Source organism: Anarrhichthys ocellatus, unplaced genomic scaffold, assembly GCF_004355925.1.
Source record: "Anarrhichthys ocellatus isolate YVR2014 unplaced genomic scaffold, GSC_Weel_1.0 scaffold5, whole genome shotgun sequence".
NCBI lineage: Eukaryota > Metazoa > Chordata > Actinopteri > Perciformes > Anarhichadidae > Anarrhichthys > Anarrhichthys ocellatus.
The window spans coordinates 14,305,154-14,317,196 of record NW_022280035.1 but is presented as its reverse complement, the minus strand read 5'-3'; the positions used below and the strand labels follow the sequence as shown (position 1 = coordinate 14,317,196).

Genomic DNA, 12,043 nt, shown 5'->3' with positions numbered 1-12,043 from the left:
AAGACCTTCTATCACTCTGTGGAGATAGGGAGTGCTGAGTTAACACAAGTGCCTCAGTTACCCACAATACCATGTGATAGTGTTCTTATAATACTCAATACATTACTATCTCTTGGTTATTAGTATTTAATGCCAATATTTGTTTTGTTGCAACGACTGTAGCTCCAATATAATAATAATACATTGTTATGAGTTGTTTATGAGTGTTTTACATGTGTTCAGTCTTAAAGGTGCATTCTCTATCTCTCTGTCCTCACCCTCAGGTCAATTTCCTTGATCCATTTCATGACCCGGTGAGAGGTCCACACCAACGGATCCACATTCTGGTGCTCACACTGTATCCGACGAGCCTGCAGTGCCTGGAAACAATTTTCAACAGAAACCTTTTACTCAACCGTTTTCACCTATACTGCTAGAGCACAGCCGAGTACATTCACGGTCGTGAACACGGCGCAGGAAACTCACTTACCTCCTTGTCAAAATTGAGTAAGTGCAGCAGTTCGATGCCCAGCAGCAGGCTGACCTGGTGGAACTTCTTGGTGATGTTGAGGTGGCGTTCAAGGTCGCGACGTGTCAGGGAGTTCAGCAGACGCCCGTCTACCAAGTGGTTGTGAAAGGCCTGGGAGTACTGAGGCAGGCCCACGTCACTTAACCAGGCTTTGGCAACCCAGTGGTGGTCCATGTCTGCAGCCTTGGACAGCCTGCAGACAATTTAAATAATAACGTTTGTGGAAGGGTCACTTCACCTGAATCACTGGGGTATAAATCCATGAAGATGTACCAGTGGCTTTGCTGTCTGTTTGTTTGATCCATCACCGTGGTCCAGACTTAAATATCTCAACAGCTATTGGACGGCTGACATTAATGGTTCCCAGAGGAGTAATCATGCAGACTTTGGTGATGCCCTGACCTTTGCTCGAACACCACAATGAGACTGATATTTGTGGTTTTGAGTGGAATGTCTTGACATTTGGATGGATCCCAAACAAAACAAACTGTCTGCAAAATTTCAACCTGGTACTATCCAGAGTAACAGGGGCACTGACTTTGGAGAGGCACATTGCTGTTGAATTTTGGATGCTAATGAGGCTGCATACCTCAAAACCCACACTAGCAGCTGCATGGGTTACACACAAGCAAGTGAGAAAATATGTTTTTATGTGTGTGTGTGAGATTTAGGTGAATTGATCCTTTAACCTGTTTAATATAGCTGTTCACAGATCACTATCTTATTGCTGCGCTTATAAAACGCACTCCTATGGAGAGTTTACAGTTTAATTGACCTGCATGTCATTAATTTGAATGTGAAAGGAGGAAACTTTCAAAACTAGCGTTACAGCGAGACTGTTGCATTTATTGTAGCTTCGTGTTTAAACATGTATCTCTCTATTTAAAGTCAATATTGTAATTTGTAAATGTTGTGACTATAAATCACCAACAGATGGCCCTCTTACATTACCACATCGTGTACAAGTTTCCACAAGAATTCTCCGTGTCCCTTCCTCACCCTCTACCATTCTCAGCATCTCTGTAATCCTCAATGGCCAGGCGGAGTTTCCGGCGATGCATTAAACTGCTGACACCTAAACCCAGCTCCAGGTCTTCATCCGTTAGTCCAAGTAAAACCTGCAAAATGTGATACTGTTTAGCAACTAAAGCCACAAAGTGTCTTCTAAACGAGGTGGATAGAAAAATAACAGATTACATAACTGGTAATGCATTTGCAGCAGTGAACATGCTTTTAAGAAAAATGCAAAGTGAGTCCACCTGCATGATGTCAGTGGTTTCATCCTACCTTTCCACTCTTGACATTGTCTGAGCAGGTGCGGATGTACATTGGCATCGCCATCACAACCTCCAGCCAGGCCTGCACGGTGCCGGCCCTCCACTGGGACATGGGCGTCATCCTGGCCAGCTCCACCTGCTGGAGGCGGTCCAGCTGGTCCTCCGACCCGTCGGACAGGCTGAGGCTGTGGCGGGTGGGGCTGGAGAGGCAGTCTGAGTCTAAGTGGGAGGGTGAGGAAGGGGGGGGGGTATGTAGTTGAGGGTGTGAGTGAAGGCAGAGGTGGTAGTGGGTATAGTGAGCAGTGAGAAAGCAAAGAGTTAATCCCAACACACTGCAGAAATTTTAAAAATCAGTTTAACATAAAATCTGCTCAGTGGGGTGAAGGGAACTAGACATGAATAATTTCTTAAAAACAAACCCGCTCTAAACAACATCATAAGCTTTTGGCTGCATGACAACAAGCCGAAGTGTTTGCCAGGGACGCTGTAAACAAAGTTGCAGCTTTTATAAACAAGCTCATCACTTAAGAAGTCCATTAAACAGGCAGCTGTTTGAGCTGTTGAATTAACACGACCGTCTAATCTGTCTAAATTAGCCTGCAGCAACAGCTCCATGAAAGCAAAAAAAGCCTGCAATTTAGAAAACTAAGTTCCATTTTGCTGCATTATGAAATCGGACTCACAAATTAACTATAGGGTAAATTATGCCTTGAAATTGTAATGTGTCCTTTAAATGCCCCTTGAATTATTCCCTATAGCCTTGGAATGCTTGACTGTTATGTTACAAAATTGGGCCAAATGTTTCCCATTTACTTTTTTCTCAAGATTTCAATATATATCGGCCAAAAACGCAGTTCAATTTGTTTAACTGAGAGACATTTCTCTGTCTTTACCAGCAGGTGGCATCCTAGTAGCAGTTCTAAGCTCAGCAGTTGCCAAGGCCTGAAACAAAGCATCCACCTGAGATGTCAAAGGACGGCCTCAGAATCTTGACCCGCCAAAACATCCACTTTGTTTCAGTAGAAAAATAGAAATGTAAGATGGAATGACGCTCGCTATGTGACTCATTCAGTTTGAAGTGTTGCCTGGAGCCTTCAACCTTAAAACAGACCCCAACTAAAATATTCTTGGTCTCTTTGTTTCCAAATTTTAAAAAAAACCTCCTTTATGGCAAGCTTTACAGCACCGATGTGTGCTGGTCCAAAAAAGAGATTCACCGTTAAATGATGGCAGGCTGGTATGAAACTCAATGTCAGTAATTCATCTCAAGCTGGATGCTTTTATGTGCCCTCCTAAGAGCTATATGTAAACTGAAGGTGCACTTCTAAGTGGCCCTCTGAGAGCAATTCATATTAAGTAGAATAAATCAGCTTTTTGGACAGAAAAGCACTTTTGTCCAGATAAAAGGTCTGTTTTTCAGTTCTTACCGAGGCACGCCACATAAGAAAACCTCACTGTCTAACATGCAGTTGAAGGCCAAACTTCTGGAGACTGGACTGAGCTGAGAGTCGGTTCCTCCTGTGGGGCTGACCCTCTTGCACCTTTTTAAAAAACAACACTGAAAGCGGAGAGCGTGGTCAAAAAGACATCCGACAGCGCTGTGGCCGCACTACTGTGAATAGTTTTCATCCTTTATCTGAGCCCATGAGTGTTAGGTGCCTTTTGTAAACAGTGATGGATCGCGAGGGCTTTTGTGTGGAGAGAACTGCAGTGAACGCAGGAAACGGTTTTGTTCAAGCAATCAGTCCTCAAACGTGCCCTTCAATAGCTGGTGTAATGGATGTTATTGCTACAACACGGCAGCGTTTCTGATGTGATGTCACACTCGGGATGAGAAATGGAGGAGCAGGTAGTGTCGTGTACCGAAATGCATGCGATACATTTGTTAGATATTTGACATTTTTCAGATTTTGCTATGAAAAATGTTTTACAGTTGAATGGACCAAGATGTCCAGATGGACATTTAAGATGAATTATTACATCCATGATGAGTAGAGAGCCTTAAATGAACACATCTATATGTTGGGAAATGTGCTTATCCGCTTTCTTTGGACTGCTGGCTGTAGCTTGAATTTCAGTTTAAAGGAAGTTAATAAAAGAATAGTTTGAGATTCCGGGGGAACACGTTTACATTCTTGCCGAGACTTAGATGAGAAGATTGATACCACGCAGTAAATATGAAGCTACAGCCTGTTTCAAGTCTATGCTAAGCTAACCGGCTGCTGGCCTTAGCTTCATATTTAACTTACAGACATGAATGTAGAATCAACTCTCCACAAGAAGGCAAAGAAGTGTATTTCCCAAAATGTCAAACTATTCTTTAATCTGCTAGATTCATGAGAATCTGTTCAATCTGAAATCTGTGTTCAACTCATAGAGGAAGAGACTTCAATGCAAGAGGATGCTGTTCTGTTATCATCTGTTGCTCCCGACAGCACATCACATTACGACAGCGCTCAACTGTTTTTGGATGATTTGCATCCGAATTAGATTGAACTTGAAGAAGTGCTCAGTTCCAAGGTCATTCTGTGATGCTGTTTGAGAGTCAGCAGGCATCTGCAAACACAGCTTGCAACCCAGCAGCACAGCTCATTTTCAAAGCAATTGGAACTTGTGTACCTTGGTCTTACTGAGTCTGATTGATTACTTCGAGGGTCGCTTCACTGTGTTGAGAGTCCGGAGGAGGTCAGGCAAGAGGGGGGTCAGTGTTAGAGGTCAGGGGTCAAATCAAAGCAGAACATTATTGACACCATGTGCTGACACGTATGAGTCCTGTTCCAACAATCTGACATGGCTTCCTTTCCAATCTCCTCTGTTTTCTGATCATTGATTTCAATATCGAAGAGGAAGAAGTAATTCTTTCCTATTCTTCATGAGGAGTTAGAATTGGGAAAGAGAGGAAAGGAGGCCATTTGGAAGCTTTTGGGGATGCAGTCCTCTCACAGACGGACTTGCGGGGCCGAGGGAGGCTAACGCTCGTTAAAAATGGCAGCCGCTCCAGCATAGAGGGACGAATCAGGATTAGAGGCACACCAAGACAAATGAACATGTGAACACACAGACGTTAACACAGGGAAAGAGAGGACAGCCACATGGAAGTTCAACGTTATTTATTTTATTTTAAAATAATCTTATTCTTAGCTCTTTTGAGCGTAATTTTGTTGCCATGCCTTTAAAAGTTCGCTACTATATCCACTTCTAAACATCTCAGGACCTCACAATAGAAGTCCTCCAATGAGGCCTACATCTTTAACTTTAAATAAAAACTCTTTTAATAATAATATTAATTTTATTTCTGTAATTTACAAAAAAGGAAAAATATTTGTGGAAAATAAAAAAACAAACAAAGAGACCGTGGCTCAAAACATAAAAATCATACAATGTTTTTCATTTGATATGTTTTTTCCTCCCCCTCAGCTGAGGTTGGTTAAATGAAAAAATAGCCTCGACTTCCATACATCTCATTAAATGCTTAATGAAATAAAGTGGTTGAGCTGTTGTTCTTATACATACAATTAAATACATGGTGACTTATCTATGAATTACCTTCGGGATTCACCTCTAAATCCAATATCTGCGAGCCCCAAATGCAGCTCGAGCTAAATGATAATCTTTGACAAGCACTGTGTGTGGAACACAGCTCCATTGTAATCTGTGACTCTGTAGTGTTTCAGATGAGACTGACAAATACCCAGTGTTAGTTTAATATCAGGGAGAGAAACCATTTCCTGGGGGTGGCAGTGCAGACTCCGGCTACATCCAATGAAAGGAGGAAAATAATCCAATGTCTCTAGTCATTCTTGTGCTTGAAGAAACGCCATTAACCTTTGGCACAAAGTTAATTGCTTTTTTTTTTTTTTTTTTTCAGCTGGTGGCGTGAACTCTGCATCAGAATTTGGGGATCGTGGGAGAAGGTATGCGTTTGCTTCAGTTTGATTAGCCCGCTTAAATCTGATTTTTAAGCTCCTGGGTTGGCACTCGTTATTGTTACAACAGTTCATTTAATGTCTGCTCCGCGCTCAGGCCTCTAAATTGAAGTTCAGATTTTCTGGTAAAGTGACCTAATTCCTGAGGTTCCTTGACCATCAGTATAATACCTACGATATCCTACTCATGCTATGATAATAGCTTTCTTTTTTTAGACCAACTTTCCCCAGATAAATTTCACTAAGGTTACAAGCTACTGTAAGATCCTACAGTAAGAAAATGGTACAAAGCCTCATGAATAAGTATGATAATTACTTAAGCATTCAAAGTGTAGTGCTGGGTTTTCTTTGTGACTGTTGACTTCGCTGACCTTTAATATATTTGAAATGTAAGTTTGTATAAAGAGCCTTGTAGGTGCAGATTAAAATGTTCTATGTTCAGTTTGGGATGTTAAGCTCTTGGACACTGATCAGAACGTTTTTCTGAATAACAATTAAAATCATGAATAAACATGAAATTAGTAACTGACCTCTCTTTTTTTTTTTTAAACCCCTCCTCGACAACATACCCAGAGAAATACATCTCTGTTCAGCAGGGGTTTTGTTCAACATGCATTTGGGGACTGGGACTATGTGCATGCATGTCACACATGTACCTCAGGCATGTACCTTCTATCTTGACAGATAGAAAACACATTTCTTACATTTCCTGTTTGGCTTCATGTTGATGTGGAACAAACTGTTCTGCATAGAAAGTTTACTCCTCACTTAGCAGCGTCTTTGAAGTCTCATTTGAGCGAACATCAAGGAGTGCAGTTTTCTTGGCGGCTGAGGGATGTGTTGTACGACCGAATTAGAGGCGGATTTGAGGAGTCTGCATGTTTGCCGACAGGAAACTGTTCTCATCATGGCAGTGTGGAAGGAGGGGGATGGACCAAGCAGGACAATAAACAGGGAGGAGTTCAAGTTAAAAAGGTAGTGAGGGGAAGGGAGTACATGTCAAAAATAACCAAAAGGCATTCAGGACAAGGAGACATTTACACGCACAGAGTGCACATCAACTGTTGTTATTTACAAGTACAGCAGTCCTTCAAGTTTCCAGTTGAGTGAAAACAAAAAGTCAAAATGTAAAGAACAATTCAAAGATCCAGTAACACAGTTGTTTTGGAGGGGCAGATACAATAGAACATATCCACATGGTCGCTGTGTCACACTGTCCACTCTATTTACAGGACTGTACATACATACAGGTGCATTTTGCTTGTTAAGGTTTACACTTCAGCGAAGCAAGACGCGCCTCCGGCTCCTCACATGGCCTCTGATCATGGACGACACACGCATGCAAACACTCTCACACACATGGAAGTATGGATGTGTGTGAGACTGTGCAGGCAGACACACACATTATTTTAGCTGTACACACTGACATCAAACACACACCCATCCTCTCTCTCACACACACACACACACACACACACACACACACACACACACACACAACACAATGCTGTCTTCTGATCACCGCCACAAAAGGCTCTCCAGCTGGTTCGCTTGGACATGTGTGCTTTACCAGTCTGCGTCTTCCTCTATGTAATAATCAGGCGTCGAAGTACCATCAAACAAACCAGGGTCAAGGGACTTGCGCTGCTTCCCCCGGGCGAAGACACGCGACAGAGAGCCCAGCCCCATCTTCTCTTTCTTCTTCTTACGCTTCGCCTCCTCCAGATCTTCTAGGGACTGAGGGAAGAAAGAGAAAGAGACAGCAGAGGGAAGGAGAAGATGAAGACACGGTCAGAAGGAACAGAGTTACAAGAGCAGAGAAGGCCGGCAGAAGTGGTGCAGAGTGGGCGATAAAGACCGGGAAAGATAGAGATCACAACACAAAGGGGAAGTCCCTTGACATGCTGCCAGGCATTGCAATTATGCAACAACCACAAACTGGTTTCCACATCAATTCAAGTCACAGCTGCAGAGTGAGTACACGACAAACGCTGCGTGGGGCAAACATGAATTCAGCCAGAATGACGGCGGAAGGAAACGACAGCGGCGAAGGAGCAGTGCAGTCGGCAGTTACTACAGAGGAGGTGATTACTTGGGAGGGAGAGGTGGTGGGCAGCTCTTACATTGCAGAGGGAGTGAGTCCGATGGCGTGGCGAGTTGATGTCGCTCGGTGTGGATGACCGGTCTCCCTCCAACGCCGAGGCATCGGAGATGATGGAGGGCTGACGCGAGTGGCACGGGCTCACTCGCACGGCAGCCACTAAATGGGACAAGAGGGGAAACAGATAAGACTTGTTTTCTTTTTTTTGGGGGGGGGGTTAGTGGGCACCAAAAGTAGTGAAGAGGGCACATCGGATTCTTCTCAACACTGCCACTACATCCTAAAACGAAAATATATCAAAAAAAAGCCCCGGACCAATAGCCGAAATTATTCGCAATCATCCGTAGTTGCTAAGCAACAGTGAAAACAACTTCACAGAGCGAGTGTGTGTTTGTGTGCGTGTGTGTGTACCAGTGAAAATTATATACATATAGTACAGCCAATTGCATTGTTCGCGACTGTTCACATGTTTTCTCTCTTTAAGTGTCTTTGTCGGCTTCTTCCTCCAGATGTCCCCAACAAGCCGTTTGAGCTCCAGGATTGAGACGGACGTCTTCTTTGGTGGAAGCAAGGCTAGTTTGTGTCGGCTGAGATGGTGCCGGTAGTCCTTAGGTTTAGAAATGTTTAGTCGTACATTTTTTTTGAAGTTTTGTTTCTGTGTGGCTGGCCCAGACACTTTGATGACACTTTACTATTCATTCTGAGGGGGAAGATTATTTAACTATAATGTTACTTCAGGACCAAAGCTTTTTCAGAATAACAATTTAAAAATATTTTTTAATTTACCACGTACTGACTCCCCTGTGCAGACATTTGATGCTGAAAAGGCAAAACGTTTTTTGAACTTTGATAACAGGCCCTGATTATAGATCAGGATGAGTCACGGTTAGCTAGCTGCACTGCTGCAGTGCAACACAGGAAACGAAAGGACACGGTTCTATTTGCCAGCCGGAGTGACACAAGTCAAAGTGGCTGAGCTAGGCATGGGAAAGCTGCCTATTAAGTGTTTTGAATTTCAAATGGGAGTCAATGACTATTCTTGCTTCGGCTTGCAGTTTGCGATGCACTTTAGCTGCAAATGTGTGCCTGTAGGGTGTTTTTCCACCGCCTTTGTGAGCACAAGTCAGTTCAATGGTGACGCTGCAGGAGCAGGTGCTGAAAAGTAGAAATAGTGGCCGAAAAAAGCAAAATATAGATTAAAGTTTGCCTTACAAGATGGGTCAATTTACTGCAACATCTAAGACAAAACATATGAAGTAAATTCACTTCTAACAGACAGGAACAATACTTAACACCCAACTGATCCTCAGCTGCCACCACTTGTCAAATACAGAGGAAATATTTGTGTGCGGCAAAGACAAATGGAAGCTGTAAAAATCCCAAAATATGTCCAGTGTAACGGCTACATAAAGCGCATGAAATGGAGCGACCGGAGCATCGCCGGTGGACATCGATCTGGTCGTACTGAGCAGGAGACGGGCGTCAATGTGTGTGAAGCAGGTTCACGTGAGCATGCAGAGGCCAGAGGACGGTAAAACCAGCAGGTCACGTCGTTCCTACCTTGTCTGTCTGTGGGATGGCCCGTGTGGACGTAGAGGGTCTGCTGACTCTGTCTGATGGCAGCGGTCAGCGGAAGGTCAGCCTGCATCACCCACTCCTGGTTGTTGCCGTTGACAACCGTTTCCGTGGGCATGGCCAGAGAGTGACGCTTGGGCACATCCTTGGTCAGGGTTGCTAGTGACTGTTTGGCCTTGAGAAGGTAGACAGATGGATGCAATCAGTCAGAAAGAAGAGCAAATTTGAGTGAATTGGTGTTTTTTCTCTGTGTTTTCATTGTTGTTATTTATGTGTCATATGTGTGCACATGTACATGTCGAGTTATGTATCCAGAATCCTACGAAGTCTCCCGAGTGCATGCAGGCAAGTGAGTTCTCCCTTGGGCTCCTCGTGTGGTTGTCGCCTCATGAAAAATGCAGCTGTGTTCATGTTCGTCTTTTGTTGTGTGAAATCTCTCCTTACCACTCCAGAAAGCCGGGGAGAAGAAAAAAAAAGCAGGAGAAAAATATCTGGAGGTTTTTTGCTGTTTGCTTCCTTTTGGGGAACAAAGTCAGGGGATGGTGTGGTGTGTAAAAAAAATGGATAAACTGGGAAATTATGAAGCTTTTCTTGAAGTTTTCTCAGCTGAGCCTCCACACAAAGTACAATTCGCCATCTTTTAGCAGGAACCACAGTGAGCTGCTGGAGCCTTGGGAGATGTGTTTTTGCAAGTGTATTTTGTGTCAAACGTTTGGTTTCTTTGTGAGTGCGTTTTCTGATTAGCCTCGACTTGTTGCCGTTTCACAAATGCTTCAATTGTTGTTATTGTGCAAACCGTATCATCATGCCAAGCAACGACAGGCTGCAAATCAACACTGAAGCAATCAGCTTCGTCTCAATCATCTCCACCTACCAGCGGTCTAACGATTATCAATCATATAGCCCATGACATGCAAAACAGAACACAATCACAAACCTCTGGACTAATCATTAGTTGTCAGAATATTTCCCCCCCCAAGCATTTCTTCGCTTAATTAAAACCACATTCAGATCAATCATAGCGGGAACCCGTGGGATCACTGATGTTAGGATCACTGGGATCGATCAGGGTCGGCTGAGGGTTAGTCAAAAGAAAACGTCAATTAGGTCACAAGTAGGAGAGATTTCCAGGGAGCGGGAGGGTCAACAAAGGTACAATTTGAAAACTGGGGGACCATCTTACCGCCATGACCCTAGGAGAGTAGTCCCTGTCCGCAACCCGCTCAAACACCCGGATCTCCATTCTCTGATTGACAGAGTTACTCATCTGAGGGTTGGAGACATGACGGATGGCTATGCTGTACATTCAAAGGCGTTCTTTGTTTGACTATATGCAGTATAGACAGACAGACGTGCTACCTTTAAAACAGTGAAACACATGAATCTTATAATTTGGACTTTCCTTTTTGTATCTTTATACGTATATTGCTACTATTTGCTGTGAGTATGATGTCTTCCCTGATCTTGTCAGTAGTTTCAACTTGTGTTGAGCCTTGTTAACTGTACTGGTTGTGTTCAGTATGCATCAAGTGTCCTTTATTCTTACCTATATTTACACACGTAATGAATACAAAGTATAAACAAAAATATGGAGAAAATCTAATTTAACAATGTCAAAGAAAGAGATAAATGTTTTTTAAAAGCATTTAAGGGAGTCTGTCTCTCCGCCTGCTTGTCTGTCTGTCTGTCTAGTTACCCCCCCCCCCCCCGTCTTCTGTCTGTCTGTCTCACCATGGCCAGTTCAGCCTCCAGCTCCTTGATGCGGTTCTCCTTGAGGTCGAGCTGGGAGCGCAGCATCCCCGTGTGCTCCGAGGCTTCCTTGGTCTGCCGCCGCAGGTCCCACTTCTCTCGCTCCAGCAGGTCCTTCTCTTTGGCCAGTGCCTTCACCGCATCCTCGCTCTCCTAGTAGACACAGAGATCCTGATGGATTGTTTCACATACCAAGCATGGCCTCGAAAAATAAACCTGATGAGTCAAACCTGGTAAATAAAGGCACCGAACCAAAGTCAAGAAGAAGAGAAGGTTCTAAATTGCCAATTTCACTACTTCCTGTATTGTCTTGTCAGTGATTTTCAAATGACCACAGCCTTCCTAACCTGCTGTATTTGTTAAGTTACAGATCCGGAAATGATAACATATAATGCACCAGCAATACATATACCTGAACATCTAATCCTAAAGCCAAAACAAACTCAATGTGTAGTCATGTAAACATCGTCACAGTCACTCAAGTTAAATATGCAGAGAGCTTAACAATTCTCTTTACACTTGACTGGACTGTGCACACAACTGTAACATATTCCTATCAAGAGCATGCACACACATTTCTGAGGAACAACACATGTGTTGACTTATTTATAAAACCACTAGTTGTTGTTGCTTGGACAGGCCTTTTTTTTGCGCCAATGTGCATCCAACCAACACAGCAAGAAGAGACAAGAAATGGGTGCCATACTTTTCTGTGCTGCTCATAGTTGCGTATGAAGTCGCGGAGCTGCTCCTCCCGGCTCTCCAGCGTGGCATAAAGCTGCTGCATCTGGTTCACCAGGTCTGCTTTCTCCACCTTCAGGCGCTTGCGGTCCGACTTCATGGCTGCAAGGAAGATATGAGAGAGAGAGAGAGAGAGAGAGAGAGAGAGAGAGAGAGAGAGAGAGAG

General features: G+C 43.7%; 1 protein-coding gene across 6 annotated transcripts in view; it reads right to left on the bottom strand.

Annotated features, from left to right (window-relative positions):
- The window catches only part of kazna (kazrin, periplakin interacting protein a), a 175,285-nt gene that overhangs the window by 2,263 nt on the left and 160,979 nt on the right, over nucleotides 1-12,043 (bottom strand). Inside the window, exons 6-15 of one of the 6 annotated variants that reach the window (XM_031844832.1) lie at nucleotides 11,843-11,979; nucleotides 11,119-11,289; nucleotides 10,571-10,654; nucleotides 9,373-9,562; nucleotides 7,835-7,971; nucleotides 7,325-7,448; nucleotides 1,796-2,004; nucleotides 1,508-1,626; nucleotides 470-701; nucleotides 258-359 (exon numbers count right to left, since the gene is read on the bottom strand). In XM_031844832.1, coding sequence (XP_031700692.1) covers nucleotides 258-359; nucleotides 470-701; nucleotides 1,508-1,626; nucleotides 1,796-2,004; nucleotides 7,325-7,448; nucleotides 7,835-7,971; nucleotides 9,373-9,562; nucleotides 10,571-10,654; nucleotides 11,119-11,289; nucleotides 11,843-11,979 — 1,505 coding nt within the window. Of the gene's footprint in view, nucleotides 1-257; nucleotides 360-469; nucleotides 702-1,507; nucleotides 1,627-1,795; nucleotides 2,005-7,143; nucleotides 7,449-7,834; nucleotides 7,972-9,372; nucleotides 9,563-10,570; nucleotides 10,655-11,118; nucleotides 11,290-11,842; nucleotides 11,980-12,043 lie in introns of those variants that run through there. The other 5 variants (XM_031844835.1, XM_031844834.1, XM_031844836.1 and 2 more) reach the window with 5 other exon arrangements.